Source organism: Protopterus annectens, chromosome 2.part1 (genome assembly GCF_019279795.1).
Source record: "Protopterus annectens isolate FY-2018-M chromosome 2.part1, PAN1.0, whole genome shotgun sequence".
Classification (NCBI taxonomy): domain Eukaryota; kingdom Metazoa; phylum Chordata; order Ceratodontiformes; family Protopteridae; genus Protopterus; species Protopterus annectens.
This window is the reverse complement of record NC_056729.1, coordinates 1,215,685,622-1,215,708,623: the sequence shown is the minus strand read 5'-3', so window position 1 is coordinate 1,215,708,623 and position 23,002 is coordinate 1,215,685,622. Positions and strand designations below refer to the sequence as shown.

Below are 23,002 nucleotides of genomic sequence, written 5' to 3'. Positions count from 1 at the left end.
GTACACTTTCCCCCAGCCTTTCCATTGTTTTATGCTCCTTGTCTGAAAATAGAAGAGAAGGGGAAGGAAAAAATCTGGATGGCTTATCAGTAGCTACAGAACCGACCACTGGGTCTGCATCAGGGCATTTGTAAAGGAATCTGCAGTCCTCTGGAACTTTACAGAACCTATCTGGGTGTTTGAGGGCAGGAGGTTGAGAGTCCGGAATCTTAGAAGCATTCAGAAAGGCTGGCAGAACTGGTGGCACAGCAGAAAGAGAGGGTGAATCCATTTCAAGTAAATCATAGTATCTCCTCTGCACATCAGCAAGCTATGAGCAGTCCCACTTGAAAAACTCCCTTATATGAGCAATAATCTCTCAAAAGTTGACGTCTTCACCAGAAGACTCAGTTCCATTAGACTCCTCCACAGGTGATGCATACTCCAGGGGGGAAGTACTATGGGCAGAGTATGCCAAAGATTCATCCTCCAAGGAATCCTCAACCTCATATAAAACTTGCTTCCTAAACCTTTTCTGAGGGGAATAAGTCGAAGGCGGGCTAGGAAGGGAAACACCAGTGGGAGGCTTTAAAGCCACAGAGGCATTAAATACTCCCTGTGTGAAGGCCTGACAGTCAGGCAGAGGTTTCTGAGAAGTTAGAAGATGGTTGTTTTTTGCTTCTTTTTAAGGGATACCTCAGCCTTATGGAAGGTTGAAGGACCCAAGGTAGGCCTGCATTCTACAACAGTCATTGGCATTTCCTCCTGTACCTCGATCTGAGGAATACCTCAAGGGCCTTCCAATATTATAATGCTAGGTTCCCCCTGCTTGTCCGAACTGGACATCAGCAACACCTCTGAGGACGTGCCAGTGGCTGATTCCTGGATAGCTTCCACTCCAGTTCCTGCTGAGGAGTCCAAGCCAAATTCCAAATGGGCCTCCGGGGCTTCACTGGCCTCGAGAGGGATGTCTGGAATGGGAGGTGCAGGCAAAGCTTCAGGCCTGAGCTTCTTGGCCTTCTTCACAGGCTCAGCAGAAGAGCCCGATGTATCCTTCATAACATCCCATGCTAACCTCTTAAGTCGTCTTTGATTCTCTAAGAAAATATTTACAGAGTGAAGGCGGCTATGCAGACTTTTGGGAACAAACCCCTGACATATATAGAGCAAGACTTACAATCGTGATTAGCACCTAAACAAAACTGACACTGGTTGCAGAAATCTTTAAGTGGAACTTGTCTCCCACAACGGCACTTGCCTTCGCTGGATGACATGTAACATCAGTCAGAAAAGCAGTAGTAAAAATAAACAAACAAAAAAAAACCCCAAAGAGGCACTTATCTGAACACGCTTCTGCAGAAACCAACAACTTGGGAAAGAAGACCAATGGCTGAAAATGGCATTCAGACTGGCAGCAGAACAGTTCTGAGAATGGTATGTGCAGATGTCACTTTTATAACAGACGCCTGCATTGGGCCTATATGTGACGTCCCACGTACCTAGTAGTGGTAAAAGGCTTTTGTATACTGGCTGGACATCGGGATTGTTTACTGCAGGGAATCCCTCATGTAATGAACACCAACACAGGAAAAGGAGGACATCAGAGCTACAACTCTCTAGACACAAGTACTTAATAAGATAACAAATGAAAGGTCAGGGAATTTTCTACCTCTCTAGGTTATACACCTTGCACAGAAAGCAGTTCTATGCTTCTCGCTCTAACAGAAGACTAAAAATTTTTATGACATACAAAAAGTACTGGCAGACTCCAAAGCTTGCATATAAGTGAAAAAATGTTTGGAATTTAAACTAAATGGTCCTAAGAAGCATGGGAGATAAAGGCCACCTACTCTGGAAGGACCACATGATACAGTGACCAGTTTCAAAGAATGTACCCAGCTGTTACACCTCTGCTCTAGAAAGAGGCTGGATTAATAGTTTTTAATCACATTACGTGTCGGCACTGGAAGTAGTTGGCTGTGGTCCCATTATCAAAAATGGGTACCATAACACTATCAAAAAAATATTACAGTTCAAAATCCTTAATTGGTAAACCACTTAAGACATGAACAAATGGTGAAACATTTTAACCTAAGAACTATTCAGACATGTACCAACACCAGCTATACTAAGGGACCATCAGGAACTACCCATGAACACTACTACATTCTTTATGCAAATCTCCCAGTTTTTCCTCTTATTTTCTTTCAGTAATGATTCTGACTTAGTTAAGTGTGCAGTAATGCTATCTACACAAGCAGAAAAGCTCAACACACAGTGAATTTCACAATCCAAACACAGGATTGTTGGAGCGCTTTATGAATCTTGTCAATTAAGATGTGGAATATCACTAGGGTTGCCACCTTTTCAAATGGCCAAAGTGGGACATTTTTGGTACAAACATCAGATTTTACAGGCTGACACATGCCCACGGTGAGTACAAAGGTTAGAACTTAACTTTTTTGCCTAAAAAAAAGCTTATTCTTGTAGCATTTTAGTTGCTTATTCTGTTTCTTATAACATTTAGGTATTTTAGATACAGAACAACTGTTTTATGCAACTATTACATAAAATATAGGAAATCATTTTGTTTTAAAATCTCAGGACATTTGCCATTTTTACAATTTTTTGTCGGGATACAACTGCCCAAAGAGGGACTGTCCCTCGCAAAGTGGGACAGGTGGTAACCCTAAATATCACAAGGATGTACATTACACGTTGCAATTTTTTCAATGTTTTCATCACTGATCTTTCTTTAAGCCCTGTCTAAAAGTATTTATATATGTTAGTTATTTGGAAGCTGTTAAAATACTGACAAGTGATACAAAGACAGACAGGTGACTATGTCACGGTTATAATAATAAACTTTACCTGTGGATGACTCAGAGCAAGAAAATCATGCAACGTACTGTGCTGTGGAAAGGCCACCTTTAGTTATAACAATCTGTTCAGTTTGGTGACTACACCTCAACCAAGAAGATCAAAAAATAAGTTATGTACTCACCATAACATTCCACCTGCATTGTCAATTTTCATTCCTCCTCAACAAATGGGTTTGGATCTGACCTTCGGACCTGACTTGGCCACTTCTTCCAGCTTGTGGAACATTCAAACTCTCGAGTGACCTCCTTCCTTATCCTTAAGGTTTGCTAACCTTTTAGACTATACAGTAGTTAACAAATAAGGATATGAGATAACAGTATTTGGAGCTCAAATAAAGGAGCATTGGTTCCTTTAACATCTTCTATTCCTTCCAGAAGTCAAACTGGTAGGGACTGGAAGAGGGGAGTTGAGGAAGACTGAAAATGACAACACAGATGGAACATTACGGTGAGTACATAACCTCTTTATCTGATGATGTCATTTTCATTCATTCCTCAACAACTGGGACAGTCCTCAGATACCTAAATCCCAGGAGGACTCGGAAGAATATTTCTGAGCACCACTGAGCCAAAGGCCACGCTTCCCCTAGAGACCAGACCCAATTTGTACTGAGCAATAAAGGTAAGAGGATTAGTCCAAATTGCTGTTGCACCAATATTGTCCAAGGAAGATCTGGATAAAAATAGAGAAGAAGTTGCTACAGACCTGGTGGAATGAGCCTTTAAAGGTTTTGGCAAAGAAAAACCCAATTTTTGTAAACAAAGGAAATACAATCAGTTAACAATTTAACCAAAGTTACTTTAGTAACTGGTCTGCCAATTTTTGAATCTGAAAAACAGACAAATAATTGGCCTGATTTCCTGAAAAGTTTTGTCCTATGCAGATAAAACATAACTGTCTGTGAACATCCAACAGGTGCAACATACACTCTCCTTTGTTTGAGGAATTTGGAAAGAAAATTGGAAGGTTGATTGTTTGATTGATAATGGATTCTGACACCATCTTAGGAAGGAAGGAAGGATGGGTTGGGTTTGTAATGCTACCCTATTCTTATGAAAAATCAAATAAGGAGGCTTAGAAAACAGTGCAGTGACCAAAGTCTGAGTGGAAAACCTTAGAAATAGGTCTTTAAAGATCTGTTTTTTTTTCCTGTGGAAGAAAAACTCTTTGAACTGAGGTGTCGAGTTGACATCCCAGGAACACAATCCTGTGTGGAGTCAATAAAGACTTCTGCACATTCTCTAGGACTCCCGGTTTCTGTAAGACATCTCTCAACCCAAGAGGGAGGTTCCTGACACTTTGAAAAAGACTTTGCAAAGATAAGCAAGTAGCCTAAATATGGAAAAAATCTGAATACCCTGTAGCATGCAGTAAACTATGACTGGAGCTAGACACTTTGTGACCACTTTTGGTGCAGTGGATAGTCCAAAGGGTAAGGTAGAGAACTGATGATCCAATCCAGACACAAAAACCTTCTGAAGTCTGGATGAATATGTACGTGAAAGTATCTTTTAAGTTTAGCGTTGACAGGAAACTCGAAAGAGAAAGAAATAGTAGTAACAGGCTGTGAAGTAATATCATTTTGAATTATGGCACCATCCCAAACAGGTTTAAGAAACAAAGATCCACAGTTGTTCTTCAAGAAGTTTCTTATATGGCACTATAAACATCCTTGAATAAAAACCCTTCCTCACTTGGGATGGAGAATTGGTTCTATCATTCCTTGGGACAGCATGTGATGAAGAACTGGTAAAAAGAGAATCTGATCTGGACGACGAGGAATACCCCCTTGGAAAGGAGGAATCTCCTCCCTCTGCCATCTGTAACACTGAGGAATGATTTTCAGAACTCAATTCTCTGAAAGTATCTGCTGCCAAAGAAAAAAACGGACATTCAAATTTTCTGGCAGAAAAAGGTGGCAGGATGGAGGGGTCCACAAGGTCTCTAACAATCATTTAGACTTGGACTGTCCTTGGTTTTGGGATGTTTGAGACTTCTATTTGGAACCCCATTGCCATTTTTCTTAAATGTCTGTTTACCTTTAATTTGTTGAGATTGTTTATTCTGTTTTTTGCTAAAACTGGATGAGGAGATAGAAAATCCCTTGGAAAAATTTGGAAAACAAGGATTGAAAAATCTGTGGAAATTCCCTAGAATAGACTGCCCCTTTCCCAGGTTCATAGCTGTGTACTAAGCTAACGGCTCTGGAGCCTATTTAAGTCTAGCCCAAGAAGATTCCCTGGCATCATGCCACCCAAAGTTAGTTTCCAGTGCCCCCTGTCAAGCAGGGCCACTGAAGTGATCCCCAGGATGAACTTCCTATTGCCCTTCCACCCAAAATTTTTCTTAAAGAGGGTCAATGAAGTGCTCTGCTTGATGTAAATGGAAAATTTGTTCCAGAGTATGGGAAGTCTCTGGGTTAGGAACCTGTCCCTCCAGCGTGTTCTGTTTATTGTGGTAATGAGGTTTAGGTCCCTGGAGCGTGTGGCACAGAGGGATTGGGATTTCTTTAGGTGTCGCATATCTAGCAACTCTGGGTCAGACATGGCTTTGTAGGTAAAGCGCAGGTCGCCTCTAAGTAGGCGATAAGAGACAGAGTATAGCTGGAGTTTTTTTGAGTCATTCCATATAGGGCAAGTATCTAAGGCCTAAGGTCCTCTTAGTGAGGTATTTCTGTGGTCTTTCCAGTTGTTGTAGGTGTTTAGTGAGGTAGATACCAAATGGGGTGTGGCATTCTACAACAGGTCTAATGAGGGACGAGTAGAGAGGGATTATGACCTCTCTTCCTGGATGAGAAACCTTTTGTAATGAAATGTGCCACACAGAAGGACTTTCTGACTGAAGTGGCAATATGATTATCAAAGGAGAGGTTGCTGTCAACCTCTGTCTCCAGGTCTCTTATTAGACCCTTCAGTGTTTAGTGAACTACCACCTATGTGGTAGTTCATGGGCACCGAATTTTTCCCAAAGGGAATGACAATGCACTTTTTGGCACTAAGCTTAAGGCCATGGTTCTGACACCAGTCACTGGTGTCAGTGAGGCCTTTTTGTAGAATGTCTACATCAGTTGGAAAATCAATAATGGCTCCCAGTCTGTAATCATCTGCGAACCTGGTCAGCCAGAGTCCCTATGAGTTGGCTTGAACTTCAGAGAAGTAGATGCCAAACAGGAGAGGACCTAGGACCGATTCCTGTGGGACACCACTTGTAACTGGTCAGAAGTCAGATTTGGAGTCCGTTACTTTCACAGTGCGGGTTCTATCAGTAAGCCAATTGGCAACCCATCTTATGACATCGGGGTTTATGCCTAGTTTAGGGAGTCTATCTATGATTCCTGAGTGAGGGATGGTGTCGAAGGCCTTGACAAGATCGTAGCTGTGTGAACTACCTTGCCCTCATCCACAGCTCTGGTGACTGACTCAACGAAATCGACCAAGTTGAGCAGGCATGATCTACCCTTTGCAAAACCAAACTGTGTGGGATCCAGAGTTTGGAGATTCCTTGTATCCTTCTTTATTAGGTCCATGATGATGCGTCCCAAAGCTTTGCATATCAGACTTGTCAGGCTAATGGGGCGATAGTTCCCAGGGTCTGTAGTCATTCCTCCTTTGTGGAGAGGGATGACTATAGCAGTGCGCCCTTCGACAGGGACAAAGCCTTAGGTGAGGCTGTGATTGAACAGGGCACACAGGTGAGGTGGTGGTTCATGTAGAACACAGCCAGGGATATTGTCAGGTCCCATAGAAGTTGTATTCTTGGCCTTGAACAGTGCTGTTTTAACCTGTGCAGCAGTAATACTGGGTGTCTGACAATCTACTGGTACTGTGACTGGTCCTTTGGGGGGGGGGGGTTAAAGTTGGCACTGAATCTGTCGGCCAGTATGTTGGCTCGGTATAGGAGGTACCATTGTGCAGTAGCTCAGAGCAAATCTGGGTACTGCCGTGGAGGTTCTTTACATAACTATAGAAGGCCTTGTGGTTGTCTTTACTATCTGCTGCAATTCTGTTTTCATAGCTAGCTTTAGGGGATTTGATGAGAGATCTCAACTTTTTGTTGAGGCTGATGAGGGAGAGTTTTTCCAGTCTTGGGACTTCACCTTATTACGCATCAGTTTCCTCCTCCTGTTGTAGAGTTTGTTTATGGCAGGAGACCATGAGATTGGCTTCCTTTTTTTGGAGGAGAGTGTCTTGGTTCTATTGGGTATGATGAGATCCATCCTATGAACCTGACAATTCAAAATTCTGAAAATCAAAGTTGCAGAAGTAAACACTTTTTTCCCCACATCCCTATAAATAGTTTTCCTGTCCGTATTAGAAAAAGTAGGACTGGAATTAACTAACTGGTTAGCAGCAGGAGATCAACTAAAGCTATAGCTGCTGTGTCAGGACTGGGAATAGTACATAAACATTTAAAAGGCTGAAGAACTTTATACATTCCATCTATCCTTTTACGGGCAGCTGACTGACTATCAGGAAAATTGTAAGCACTAACATACACATCTTCTAAAGCAGAAAGAACTGGAGAAATGGGTGCAGGTTCTGGAAAATCCTTCTGTAACAACTCACAGCACTTTGAGGAACTGAGAAACCTGAGTGTTCTCCCAATGAAAACACTGGCACCTTCTAGCAATAGTCTGAGAGAAAGAACCCCCTGAGGAAGAATTAGGTGCTGAGCCTCTCCTCTGTGTCTGAATCAGAATCTTAAGAAAACACCGTGAACATATTCCTGAATCTTTCTGTTCAGGTTCAGAATCTTGAATCTCTTCGGGAAAAGAGGAATCCTTCTTATAAAGGGGACCCTAACAGCTGCAAAGGATGTGGCTAACCCCAATCTCCAGTCCGTAGTAGGTATACGTGCTACACCGAGGGATCCAGGGTGAAAATTGAGTAGTCTGAGGTGCAACAAATGGCCACAGCCGAGTCACTCACCTGCACCTGAGGCAAGCTGCTAGCCTGCCGTGGGGGTAAAAGCGGTTTGCTTAATTTTAGTTTATTTATTTATTTATTTTGTAGTTGGAAAAAGGATCAACTATAGGACAGTAGTTTGTTTCATGGTCAACCCCCAAAAATAGCACATATTTCTTGGGGAAGAGGAGCAGCAATTGCTCGTAAACACTACCAACCCACAAAGTAAAATGCACTTTAAAACACCATGCCAGCCCCACAAATGTAAAAAAAAATCTCCATAGAAAAAAATGTTTTCAGTTACTTTACACCACTTTTAAAGTGACAGAAAAAAATGAGTGCTGCATTTAAAAGTATGTTACAGTCTCTGGACAGTCCATTAAAACACAACACTCCAATACTCTTATCCTTAAAATAACTTTCCTGAAAAGGAAAGTAATAAAACAACAAAATTAAGAAAATGGAATTTTTTTTTCTAAAGGGAATTTATCTGCCCCAGCAAAAGAAAGCACAAGCTTAGCATTGATCCTCTAATTCCTCAGAGAAGCAAATACTCTTTGGCTGCTGTAAAGCTCTGAATGGCTTCATGAGCAAACTTGTCTTTTAGTCAGCTCAGTTCGAGCTGCCTGAAAGTCTGGGTGCATGGAAGGTGTCCTAAAGCTCTGGAATCTGACTGGCTGTTACATCCTTGACAGGATATAACCCATATGGCTAAAGCTACTGCAGCAGTGATCAGTATGATGAACATCAGCTGTTGTAGTGCCCTTCAATAAAAGTGGTACTTCTAGAGACTCTAGAAATTACAGACCTACTAGTCTGACTACCATTATTTGCAAGGCTATGGAAATTGTTACAACTGAACTAAAACAACCATATAGGTGACCTTACATTTTTATTACACACCAGTCATCAGTTTGTCTTTGTAAAAAAGCAAATTATGCTTGCTTACTCTGGTCAATTTCTTTAAAAGAGTTACTAAGGCCATGGATAAGAGGCATGCAGGTCCATGCTGCCTGGTACTCACACTAGGTTAGACTAAACATAATATGCAGATTTATGAATAACTCAGCCTGCTTTAAACACCATTACAACTCTCTTACTAATAAAAATGTTTCATCAGTCATCCCACTCTGATACTCTCCATCCTTACTGAGTCAAAATATCCTTATTAACTGTCCATCACTAGGTGCCTTCATTAGAAATAAAACTTTCAAGTGCATATGAAAACCCCATGCTCTTTTTACGCGGTGATTCATGAAAATGCTTTACAAAAGCATTCTCCTACTGAAGACCAAAACTATGGAATGCATTTCCACAGAACATCACATTCCATATCTAATCTAACCAGCACCTTAATGAACCATGTATATGTAGTTATCATGGTAAACTGAGATTTTATTGCACAGATAAAGTATGAACTACAGCCCTTTAAAGAGATGAGGTGCATTTTCATTAACTACAGAACTATGCACCGTTCTGTTCTAAATCGTCACTGTACTGTGAATGTACTTTTACACTCTCCTGCTTATACTGCATAAAACTGAGTGTAAGTCACAACTTTTGGCTTGTGCTTAAGTCTGTGGCACAGAGGGACAGAACCCTGACTGGGATTTGACTATCAGCCCAAGCACTGGAGAAGCCACATGAGAAGGGGGGAGGAGTGACTGAACACTGCCTGCTTGTCTCTCTCAAAGGACTGCTTCGAGTGCATGACAGGCACACTAGGCAGTGCAAACTCCCTGACAGTGACTACGGAGACCACAGCTTGTGCTTCTAGAGGAGTATCAGTGTTATTTGGATGCAATGCCACTTACGAGTACGATGGGATGTCCTTTAAATACAGCACACTGCATGCCTCTTCCCCAACAATTAGGTGGTGGCATGCAAGTTAGATTCAAGGAGAAAACAGGAAACATTTTGAACCACTCCTGACAATGATGAAGGCCCCTACCAGTCAACCCTGTCACTAGTGATGGAGAACAAAATGGTGAACTGGCTAAGAGGGGGCTGACGACTGATGGAGTGAGGGGGGTGGAGTGCTGCAATAAAGTTACTAAATTTGATCTGTAAAAAGTTCAGAGATGAAAAATGAGACTCTAGGCCTAGTGTACCTATCTTAAAAATAACTAAAAATGCTAACTTAATAAAGCATGCTTAACCTTATATGAGCTGTACAACTACTGCCAAGGTAGTATTCCAGCACTAAAAATGACAAAAAGAATACAGTAATGTCTAGCTGCTGACCGATTATTAATATCAATGAAAATTTTCATCAAAAGAAATGTAAGACATACACCTCCTTAAAGGAATAAGCAGCAACTCATTTGTGTGCCAGCATGAACATATTAACGTAACAAACTGTTCAGCAATGGAATGGTTAAATGCGATAAAACAATTAAACTGCCTTAAAAGACTTAATCACCACCACTGACCCTCGTCAAAGCAAGTTATAACAGAAGAGTGGTGTGTATATACAGGACATACTGACAGTTCTAGCATATAACTTCTTCGGTGGAAGTGTAATCTGGGTAACAAAGCCCAGCAGCCTAAGTTCTGTAGAAGTAAATTTATTACCACAAGGTGAGAAACGTTTAATGTGTACCAGTGATAAAGAAGCATTTCATTTTAAGAACACTTTGTTCAACTATAAATGAATATTTCTTGTTTATTAACACTGTTTCCAAAGGATTTTGTGAAACTAACAGACCACACTGGCAGTACCATTATGATCAAATCTCAGGCAACTAATTCAAACTTCATGCACATCCTGGAATTTTCTTCCTGTTACTACACATTCTAAACAGCGCTGAATTTAAGGATGTAATGTATAAAATCTTGAACAAGAAAATAACATTGTAAGTGGAAGACAAAAATATTAATATTTCAAGCAGCAAAGCTATATAATGCCACTTACTGTTAAATTAAATACATAAACAAATAACTGGGTGATTATGCAGAAAGTACAGTTTTCTACCTACCATAAATGTAGATGTTCGCGTGTTCACACTGCTGCAGTCATTATACTTGGGTTATCCTGCCGTCAGGCGGTCCCGCAGTCGGCCGGAGTTCCAAAGTCTTGGTCCAGCTTCGGTTGCTGTCGCTTCATCCCTGTCGTCAGTGTGCTAGGGGTATATAAGATGTATCCGACGCCATTTTCTTCAGTTTTTCTTGCCCCAGATGTCAGGTGCCCCCAATAGGTAGGCAATACATATTGCTAATCAAAAATATACATATAAAATAAAAGCAATACCTTCAGTTACAAGCAAATACACCATAAAGGTTGTATAGGATAGAAAGGTATAGATAAGTCCAGCTAGTTCAGAGGGGATGGAGGGAGGGGTAACCTGGACTGCAGCAGTGTGAACACTCGAACATCTACATTTATGGTAGGTACAAAACTGTACTATGTTCATCATGTTACACTGCTGCAGTCATTACACTTGGGTAGAATCCCAAAGCTAAGGTTGGGTGGCTGGTCTATAAAGAGTTAGGATTGGCTATGAGGCCCTGCAGAACTGCAGTGGCAAATCCTGCTCTGGAGTTAGAGTAAAGAGGCAGGTGGTAGTGCTTGGTAAAGGTGTGCACTGAACTCCAAGTTGCAGCCTCCAAAATTTCCTTGGTAGGTACTCCTCTGAGAAAGGCTGTTGAAGTGGCTGTTGCCCTGGTGGAATGTGGCCTAATGGTATTTGGGACTGATTTTCCATGCTGTGTGTAGCACTAATGTATACAGTGTCCTATCCATTTGGATATAGTCTGCTTTGAGATACCTTGCCCCGTGATCCTGCAGCATATGCTACAAACAGTTGCTCAGTTTTCCTGAAAGCTTTTGTTTTGTCCAAGTAGAAGCGTAGCTGCCTGTGTATGTCCAAAGAATGCAGAAGTTTCTCCCCTTTATTCTGTGGGTTTGGATAAAAAGTTGGCAAATGGATGGTTTGGTTTAGAGCCACACTAGATATCACCTTTGGCATAAAGGTAGGGTTTGTTCTTAAAGAAACCCTGTCCTGATGAAAAATTATAAAAGGTTCCACTGCCATTAATGCCTGTAGCTCTGAGACTCTTTGTGCTGAAGTTACTGCCAGGAGCAGAGCTGTTTTCCATGATAAAAATTTTAGATCGGCTGTATTGGCTGGCTCAAAAGGTGGTAGGGTCAGTTTTTCCAAAACAAAATTAAGGTCCCAAGTTGGTGTTGGTGCTCTCTGGGGCGGTCTTATGTTTTTAGCCCCTCTGAGGTACTGCTTTAGCAAGGGATGAGAGAATAAAGGAGGATCCATGTTGTAATGTGCTGAAATGGCAGAGGTGTGGATCTTAATTGATGAGAAGGATAGGCCTCTGTCCAGCATTTCAGTTAAGTATTGTAAAATTTGAGGAATGTTTGGAACAAGAGGGTCAAGGCTTTGAGCCTGGTTCCAGGCGCAGAATCTCTTCCATTTTTCTGAGTAAGCTTTCCTGGTGCTCGGCCTCCTGGCCTCCAAAATGACATCCATAACAGTTTTAGAGAGAGGTGTTGCCTGTTTGACTAATGTATCTGCCATGCAGCCAGGTTTAGGGTTTTGAGCTGACCGTGCAGGATCTGATTGTTTTGTTGAGTCAGAAGGTGTGAAATTTGAGGCAAAATCCATGGTGGGCCTTGAGCCAAGTTCCTTAAGATAGGGTACCAGTGCTGGTGTGGCCAGTCTGGAGCAATCAGGATCATCTGTGGTTTTTCTTGTCTGGCTTTTAGGAGTACCTTTGAAAGGAGAGGCAGTGGCGGGAAGGTAAAAATTTTAGGTTTTTCCAGCTGAACAAAAGAGTATCCACTTTCCATGCTTGTTTGTGATAAGTCCTTGTGCAGAATTTTTCTAGTTGGCAATTCAGTGGGGAGGCAAAAAGATCTATGTCTGGGCATCCCCATTTTTGCGTTACCATGCTGAAGATTTGTGGATTCAATTTCCATTCGTGAGGGTCCATGATATTTCTGCTTAGATCGTCTGCCAGAGTATTTTTCTTTCCTGGCAGAAATTGTGCTTGCAGGTGAACTTGATACATTAGAGCTGTGTTCCACAAGGTCATGGCTTGCCTGCATAGGGGATAAGAATGAGTGCCCCCTTGCTTGTTTATGTACCACATTACTGTGGTGTTGTCTGTCTTTAGTAATAATTGTCCTGGATGCAGAAGGTCCTTGAAAGCTGTTAGGGCATTTTGAACAGCCAACATCTCTTTTTGATTGATGTGAAGATGCATCTGGTCTGTAGTCCACTTGCCCTGAATGCATTTTCCTGCCATGTGTGCTCCCCAGGCGTAATCCGAAGCATCTGTTGTTGGAGTTTGCCTGGCTGTGGGTTGGGTAAAAGGCTGACCCTTGTTTAGGTGACATGCCTGTGCCCACCATCGAAATTCCTGTTGTAGGCAAGGAATCATTGGTATTATTGCTTCTAAACTGTGAGAGTGTTGAGTCCAAACACTTTTTAGGTACCATTGTAATTTCCTCAAATGCAGTCTGGCATGTGGTAGTAGTAGTATGCAGGATGCCATAAATCCCAGGGCCTGCAGAATTTTTCTTGCAGGGAGATGGGACTTTTTTGCCAGTATTTTAAAATATTGAGTTAGTTGAACTTGTTTGTCTGGCGTGAGGTTGAACTTGTTTGTCTGGCGTGAGGTAAGCCATGTGGGCCATTGTATTTAAGCTGGCACCCAGAAATATAATCTGCTGTGAGGGCACTAGTTTTGACTTCTTTTCGTTTACTGTGTACCCTAGAGAAATTAGCAACCTTTTTACAAATGCCAGATGCTGTAGAAGAATGTCCTTTGTCTCTGCTTGAATGAGGAAGTCGTCCAGGTATGGATATATTTGAATTCCTTTTTGTCTGCAAAATGCAATTACTGGTGCCAGGCACTTTGTGAAGACCCTGGGCACAGTAGATAAGCCAAAGGGCAGTGCAGAGAATTGGTAGTGCATTGCACCAGCTTTGAAGGTGAGGTATCTTCTGCAATTTTGTCTGATAGGGACATGCAGGTATGCTTCTTTGAGGTCCAGAGTAACAAGCCAAGCCTTCTTACCCAGCATGGGTAGAAGCTGCTGTAATGTCAACATTTTCAATTTTGGAATATCCAGGTAAGCATTCAGAATTGAAAGATCTAGTATGGGCCTCCAGGCCTTGTCCTTTCTGGGGACCAGAAAGAGTCTTGAGTAAAATCCTTGTCATTGTTCCTGTTGTGGTACTTTTTGAATAGCTCTCATATCCATGAGGGCTGAAATTTGTTTTTGTGCCTCTGCCCATTGATTTTGTGGCAGGTCTGGCATTTCTTTTAGCCTTGGTAAAGTATGAAAGTGGAACCTGTAACCTTGAAACACAATATTCAGAACCCATTTGTCTTGGGTGATTGTTTGCCAGTTTTGGGGGAAAAAGTGCTAGTTTTCCCCCTAAGGGGGCTTTCAAAAGGGATGTGTTTGGTGTACGAAGGGGAAAGTCATTGTGACTGTTTCCTGTAAGGCTGAGACTTGTCCTCACCTCCTTTTGGGGTTGAGGTGCCCCACTGTCGTTGTCTGTTTGAGCCTTGGGGTTGAGATCTGCCTCTTGGGCATCTGTATCTGCCTCTCTGTGGCCTGTCTGACACTGGAAAGGACCAATTCTTTGTTGGCCAATTTCTGCTAAACCGAGGTGGCTGTACCTGTAAAAAATCCTTGACTGTTTGCATAGATTTAGCTTTATCCTCCATTTTCTTTAACACCTCTTCTGCCTTAACACCAAACAAGGTATCATGCTGTAAAGGAGCATCCAATAATTTTGCCTTAACATGATCCGGTAAACTCTGTTCTTTTAACCAAGCATGTCTTCGAATCACAGAACCTGTAACTGCGGCTCTTCAAGAGGCCTCTAAAGAATCAAAACCACACTGCAGAGTATGTTTTCCCACCTGTTCAGCTGCATGCAATAAATCCTGCTTTTCTTTACAATCAGGAGTTTCTGAGCTTGCAAGCATTTTCTGTTTTAACTGAGCCATTAAATATTGTTGGTACTTAAGCATGTGAAACTGGCAAAGTGTATACTTTCTTCCCCATCTATCCAAAGCTCTGGAATCTCTGTCAGATGGTACTGGATTTTTTGCAATGGAAGCCGTAACGCCTTTTGGACCCTGGGAAATAGTTTATGGATCAGCAGAAGGGTTTTTGTAAAGAAACTTGTGAGAGTCAGGGACTCTATAATACATATCTGGCTTGGCTGGAGCAGGGGGCAAAGAATCAGGAGATAAGCTAGATTCAGAGAACACATCATCCACAATGTCTAGCACAGGCGGAATAGCCAGTGGCCTGTGCTGAGGCAATAAAAGGAAATCCCTGAGCCTTTTCTTGGATTCTGAGTAATCCTGACTTTCCCAATGGAAATGCTCCCTCATGGTATGCAAAGTTTCCCCAAAAGAATAATCCTAAGGAGGAGAGGCTGAAGGGATAGATTCTTCAGCATCAGAGTTCTCATGGGGGTAGAGAGTATCCCTGGTCTGAAGAAGAATCAGAGGAAATGGAAACCTGATCAGAGGAATCATAGTCTGTATCCTGCCTAGGCCTTTTCTCAGGAGGGGGATGGGAACCCCTGATTAGAGTAATGAGGTCTTCGGCCATTTTAAGCATCTGTTTCTTAGGCATGGAGGACTGTCCAGGAGAATGCTGTACTTGTTTCTTTGTCTTTAATGGTACCTTTGTCTTGGCTGTTGTTTTAATGGTAAGTTGTGAAGGTCCAACAACACCCTCAGAAGCCGATGCCTGCTCAGCCGCTCCGAACCCATCTGAGGGATTAGTTTCTAGAGGCCCAATACCTTGAGTTTCCAGAGGCCTAGTTGTCTCCATGTGGGAGTCGCAAGCAGCCTGTGGCTCTGAGGTAGCGGGTGTCAGGGGCTGCGAAAGCGCCTCACTGAGAACCGGCAACTGGCCTAGAAGAGGTTTCTTCGTCAGTTTTGGACCTCGGATGCCTGTCTTTATCCTTGTCTTTGCGTTTTTTCGGTATTGAGGTCATCGGTTGATCCGATGACATAGTATAATTGAACCTTCGGCCAAAGTAGTGCAAAGCAAAATCAAAACGTCTTTTTATAGTGCAAATGTTAAATCTAGCGCAAAACTGACAACTAGTGACGTCGTGATCAGGGCCTAGGCATGGAATACAGTAAGAGTGGAAGTCCTTATGAGGTATTTGCTTCCCACAAGAAATACAATTATTAACTTTTTCTGACATCGGTCTGACGCAAGAAAAAAGTTTCCCCAACGAGGTACTTAGCTTTATTGAAGACTTCGGATCTGAAATTCGACTTCGAAAAATCCAGAAGTCGGCCGACCGACACTTGCGAACTGCTTCTGCTTCGGGCACCGTGCGGCAAGAAAGACTGAAGAAAATGGCGTCGGATGCATCTTATATACCCTGGCGCACTGACGTCAGGGAAGAAGCGACAGCAACCGACGCTGGACCAAGACTTTGGAACTCTGGCCAACTGCGGGACCGCCTGACGGCAGGATAACCCAAGTGTAATGACTGCAGCAGTGTAACACGATGAACATCTACTTTTACACACCAGATGAGAAGTGGCATGGTCCCCTACTGATGAAGACTTGCTCTGTGTTCCAAGCCTGTAAACAAAATTACAAGCTAGAAGGGATTTTGTCAGATAAGACTGTCAGACATTGGAACTCTAGTAAAATTTAAGGAAATGTTACTGTAGGTGTCTAGTTAATTTACTACCACCACAAAAGGTTCTACTTTAGGAAAAATGCAGACTGAGTTTGTATTTCTGCAACAGTTACTTTAATATAATAAAAAATTATAATGCAAATTAATGTTTCTATGAATGGTAAGAGAACCTTTAAACTAATGCTCCTCTCAGTGTCTATAGAATTTTCTTTCAAATCACAATAAATTAAACAGAAGAATTATTATTGTACATTTTCAAATAAAATAATATAACATATTTGTATGTATGGCTGATATTTAATAACAGAAGGGGAAAAAACGGGTGCTGAATATTTAATGTTGCATTAGGCTAAATAACTTTAAAAAGTTTTCTTACCACATTCAGTATTATGCTTCTCCAAATGCAAATCTAAGTCCAATGATTTTGGTCTTGGGGATACATGTTCTGTTTCTTGTTTTGGTCTTAGTATGTCTACGTCTGCCTTTGGACGAAAAGTCGGTATCTCACCATTAGGCCTGAAAAAAGAAAACAACATGAAGATATCTGCTGGATTACTCAAGGATAAATACATACAAATCTGTTTCAAGATCTCATAGAAAAATTGGCAGAGAAAACATATTAGGAATGTACTGCCCAGTTATAATCTTTTACCCACATTAAAGCGAGTCGCAGACCATTCTTCACATTTCTACTTGCACTACTACTGCTGAAAGGTTTAATCCATCCATGTTGACCAGAATGCCTCCCTACAATTTTGCTACAATAACCTTCGGATCTAGCCTAATCTCACAACTCCTTAAATAAATACTTAATACTTGTAACTGACTCTCAATTACTCTTGGGTGGGATAATACTCTTCAAATATAGCTGACAGAGAACACACACACACAAATACAACCCAATGATCAGACAGAAAAAACATTTTTGAAGGCGGCAACCTCAAGGTACTCCCCTATATGGGTGGCATGTCCTCCACACATCTCTAGATAAAAGTCTATCCTTACTATAACAGAAGGTGTGTAAAACCAGGTCTATTTTCTACCCACAGGTCATACGACTAGCAGAGGTCATTCAGCCAAGTACCTAAAACCTTCCTAGGCTATAAAATTTCTCCCCTTCTCATAATCCTATGAGCCAATGGATCCCTCTCTCCAGTTTTCAGTAGCCCTATGCTAAGGTAGAAAAAGAAAAAAGGAAACCCAAGGATACAAAATTCCTTGAAAGAACTTTCCAACCAATGCATGGAGGCCAGGAGGAGAATCGTGGGTCAATAGAAGACTGAACTGGTTCTACATAAGTACATAACATTACATTGTGATTGTACTGGTTCATCTTCCTTTATCCACAGGTATAGTACTAAACTTATCATGATGGGTAAATGCTAATGAAGGATATCTCAAAGGCAGTATCCCCAAGAGTGAGCTGAAGCAGAGAATATTCAACCATAAAAAGTCTTAAAATTGTAAAGGCAGAAAATCCTTTATCATTTCTATTACAAACATGACCAAAGGAGATTTGTACAGGGATGCTGTCCCCTATTAGAAATCATGAAGAAAAGTTCAGTCAATGATCAGGTCCACCCTAGAAAAGGTCCATGGGTATGGACATTGTCTGGTTAACAACAAGGATAATAGTAGCCTATTATGCAAAGATGGGAACCAGTTTGTGAGATAATGGGAACTGTTAAGGGTGAAGTACAACCAAAAAAGCTGAATGTCAACAATAAACAAAGGTATAGTTACACTTCTGGAAACAGATCTTTAAACTGTTTGAAGTATAAATAGGTTTCTGACAATGTTGCAAACTGTCCAGGTTGAAGGAGCAGATGCAGTATGCAGGCTAAAAGTGCAATATAGAAACAAATAGATGTACCCACAGAAATAAGCACAGCTTAATGTTTTACTGCAGAGTCTGGCTTAACAGGGTGAACACTGCCAGCTAGTCTGGGGTTTTAAGTGACAGTCTCTTGTAAGAAGAAGAAGAAAACTAGGGATCTCATTGACAGAAGAGAACATCACTATGCAGTCACTATTCCTATTCTGTAACTGAAAGCGAGCTTGCAACAGACTTGAACTTTTAGGGCTGGATGGCAAAAAAGGATTATTATATAAGGGACAAAGAGTCCGCAGGACAACTTAAAAGAGGCAACAGAAACAATGTATAGTAGAATCTGTAATGTTCTATTAAAATCCCAGCTATATACTGCCCCTGGAAAGCTATGACATTAGTAACCCAGAAATGTACACACTTGATACTTTTGTCTACCGCAGATACTGGCATACAACAAATCAAAACTTGGAGACCTTCACAAAACTTAAGGATAATGAACCAGGTCCAGCACCAACGTGTTAGACTTCCCCTTTTAAATCAGACTGCAGGAAATGCTAGTAACAAGGAAAACAGAAACCATAAAAGATGCCTGAACTGGCAAGTAAGAAGTCATTGTGTCTTTCTGCTTTTCCCAGTTAGGGGTCGCCACAGCGGAACTCTGGTCCGCTAATGATTGGTAGTTGATTTTTATGTGCCGAGTTACCAGCCCTGATGCACAACCTTCAACGAAGGTACGCCCATTCACGCATGTCTCCACGCAGAAGACGCTCTAGGTGAGAATCGAACCGGACAGCATCTTACAGTGAGGTGACAATGCTACCGCAGCACCACCACCGCTGGTCAAAATCAGTAAAAGGGCAATTTACTTAGATGAAAGAACAGTGACCGACTTTACTAGGCAAGGACAGTTGCTTTAAGGTTTAAAAAAAAAAAGAGGCTTTAGAAAAAAACGTCTTCCATAAAAGGGATTAAGATGGAGATAGCATTCTACAAACACACAATACCTTGCATGAGTAATCTTTGCAGGGATTAACATACCTAAAATAGTGTAAAAGGACAGTAGGAATAGCCATAAAAGAACCTAAAGGAAAAGGATATAATAACGTTTTAAAGACTTGTCTAGGTTCTGAGGCATATAATACCTTAGAACTTAAGAAAAGACGTGAGGAAGAGTACTGCTTAATTGGTCAATCAGCAGTGCAAGATTTCAATGTCTTACACACTTTTAGAATGCTAGCTGCCCCAACAATGCCTAAAGGTAGAATGACTCAATATACATCAATAACAAGCATACCTCTAGGGTGCTCAAACAGGATAATGTGCTGGAGTTCCTCCATGTGCAAATCATCATCAACAAAACCTAGTGCCATATCCTAACCAGCTACTGTCACCCTCCATGTCCCTACAAGCTCACAATGTATACCTGGACCTACTGGAGACAGTTGCCATCCAACCTAACATCCTACTCATGGGAAACTTTAATTACCTTTCTGTATACTAGGAATCCTTTTTTTTGCTCAAACTTATTTATTAAATTTATAAGGATGTTACAAGATGTACTTTACTTTTAATCACAATATACAAATTAAACATATTAGTACATATTACAAATATGCTGAATGACATAAAAACATTTTAAAATATTTACAAAAAGCTTGATACCAAATTATAAATAATTCAAGCTATAAATAAAAAAATTACATACAAGTTAATAAAAGCAAAGTTAAGATGAATACTTTTCAATGAGGGCTGATACTTTCAACTATGGATTATTCTTAAGGTTATTATGAAAAATTCTATTTTTCCTTTGTTGCTGTATCTTTCAGACAGAAAAGAAATTCTTTATATTTTGGATCTTAAGGTTTCTTTCAATTTGTCATAACAGTTTTCATGGCCACAACAAGAACTGTCTAGGTTAGATAATAAAATACTTTTTTTGAGTTTTTTTATTTTTAGAACATTAAACAAAACCATCTATTTTTGTAAATGAAAGAACCAGACCATAAAGCTTTAAAAAAATCTTGTGCTTTTTCAAAAAATTATATATCAAATAACAATCATAACGTGTGAGCATTTAGCATATTTTTTTCACACTTCCAACATTCAGATATATCTTCTTTTCTAATTTTAGCAACTCTAATAGGAATCAAAAAGCTCTATGGATACATTTTCAAGTAAATAACATCCAATACAAAGTCCAGGATGTGTTTTTGATAGTCTGAAGAAGTTCTTTTCTAATGTAATTCCAAAAACAATATTTAAATTACTATTATATTTTACTATAATTTAATGTAATTTGGAAATTTTTAATTTCCCATTTTTATAAATTCATTTAAAAATGTTATCCATTCTGGAATCCTATCATAAGATGAATTTGATAAAAGAGAAAATTTAGTAAGAGCTGATGAAATAACTTGTTAAACATAAGATTCATCTAAGTACCTAGTTTCCAATTACCTAATTTTAGTTCCTTCAAATCACTGACATCAATAAAAAAACTGAAGATTTTTCCAAGTATTAAGTTGTATGTGTTGGTATATTACTATTAACATTTTTAGTTAAAGAAATAGGTATAAGAGATTCAAACCAAAATTTGTAATTTGAATTAATATTATTTTTTAAATTTTAAGACAGTATTTAAAAAAATAGATTTAGTTGGGGGATAAACAGGTAATTGTATATAATTACACATAAAAAAGAGGTTATATAAATTTATTTTATTTAAATCCAAAAGTTTCAATTTATTCAAAGTAAATGATCATGTAAAATTTTCCAATTTGTATTACAATTACCTAGCCAGTTAAAGACAACTTTCATATTTATTGTTTTTGCATGTGTATCTATAGTCAGAAAATTAATACCCCCAGAATTCCATAGTCTGAAATTATTTAGATTTGATCTAGGTTCATATGGATACCACAAAAATTAATAAGTAATTTATTTTCTTAATTTGATTTTTGTTAGGTGGCAATATAATAGACTGAATTATACACAATATTTTTTGGAAATAAGATCATTTTAATTAATTGTAATCTATCTTCAAATGAGATGATAATTTTGCTCCAAGAGTTAATTAAATTATATAAAGATGATATTTTTTTTCATAACTGAAATTTAAAAGTTTTTTCAGTAGCTTTTAATATATGGATCTCTAAACAGAATAAATGTGTAGTTTCTTTTCCTATTACATATTTGTCTGGGTCCAGTAAATGTTTTTATTAAGATAATTATATTTAGAATTATTAAAATGTAAATTTGAGATTTTTTGAAATTTCTCTGCAATAGATTTTAATTCTTCTATTGCTCCAGTATCATTTTGCAGTGTTAATATATCAATGAATTATTTTAGAATTATATTCCTGATTAATTTTCAAACTTTGAATGTGCATATTTCAATTTACTAAAATTACAAAAATCTCAATAGCGAAGTCAAAAAGTAAAGGTGAAACAGGACAGCCTTGCTTAGTTCCTTTTGTTATATTTATAAAATCTGAGGTGAATGGATCCGATTTAACATATGCTTATTATTGTTCTAATAAAAATAAGTTAACATAAAAATAAACTGGATAGGAAAATCATACAAAATTAACAACTCAAATAAATTCCAATCCAGTGAATCAAATGCTTTTTCAATGTCTAGACTTATAAAAAGGGACTTGTGTTTATTACTATTTATAACATCTATAATACTAATATCAGAAGTTTGTCTTTTAGGTATAAAACCTGATAATCTAAACCGGTTAAATTTTATAAAATTAATTTCAGTTTGTCTGCTAATATAGACATACAAATTTTAAAGTCTACATTAAGTAGAGAAATGGGCTTGTAGACGAACATAATTGTGAATGTTTACCTGCTTTTATAATTGAAGTAATAAAGGAATAATTCCAAGGAAGAGGCATTTGTTTTTGATTTTTTACATTTATCATAACATTACGTCATTTCTCTATACATTTTGAGGGGGAATAATTTATATAATTCTGGGGATAAGACCAATGATTCCAGGAGATTTATTTAATCATTTTTTATCTTTTGATTTACTTCTTGTAGAGATATGGGTTTTAATAAATTAGTTTTTTGTAAGGAAGAGATGTTTTTAACTAAAGATAGGTCAATTACTGAGGTTAAATCTTTTATTTAATATTTCTGATTTAAGAATACATAATTGTTTATAAATATTTCTAGTATATCAGCAATATCTGAATTTAATTTGTTACACAGTTTCTTAATTCTTTATTATTATTTGCCTGGAATTTAATTATTGTTGTAACGTTTTTAAAAAACGTTTAAGAGATCTACAGTAAGAAGCTATGTTTAATTAGACTAGGAATCCTACATGGCCTCAAATCTACAGGGACAGAGATTCCTGGTCTTTGTAAATACAAACCACCTTGACCAACAGTAAATATAACCACCTGAAGCTCCAACATTCTGGACCTTGTGCTCACAAACATGGGAGAATCCTGCACTCTCTCCACAAAGACAATGTCTTGTCTCCCCTGATAAGGTCCAATCATAAAGCTGTCTCCTTCAAAATCAAAATCATCTACATAAATTTATTAAAACCAGTAAGAATTAGGAACTATTCCAAGCAAATTAGCTTTTATAAGTGATGGGTTTGTCAAAGTTCAATGCCCCTCCAAACCAACAGAACACAGCAGCCAATGTTGAATTACTCTCGGAAACTCTGTACAACCATATCAATGGTTGGATACAGGCTGCCGTACCTACCAGAAATATGCCCAGAACTA

General features: G+C 39.4%; 1 protein-coding gene across 6 annotated transcripts in view; it reads right to left on the bottom strand.

Moving 5' to 3' along the window:
- Positions 1 to 23,002, bottom strand: part of LOC122794391 (CD2 associated protein) — a 3,269,826-nt gene that overhangs the window by 379,979 nt on the left and 2,866,845 nt on the right. For all 6 annotated transcript variants that reach the window (XM_044062740.1, XM_044062738.1, XM_044062742.1 and 3 more), the window contains one exon: positions 16,797 to 16,936. In XM_044062740.1, coding sequence (XP_043918675.1) covers positions 16,797 to 16,936 — 140 coding nt within the window. The remainder of the gene's footprint in view (positions 1 to 16,796; positions 16,937 to 23,002) is intronic.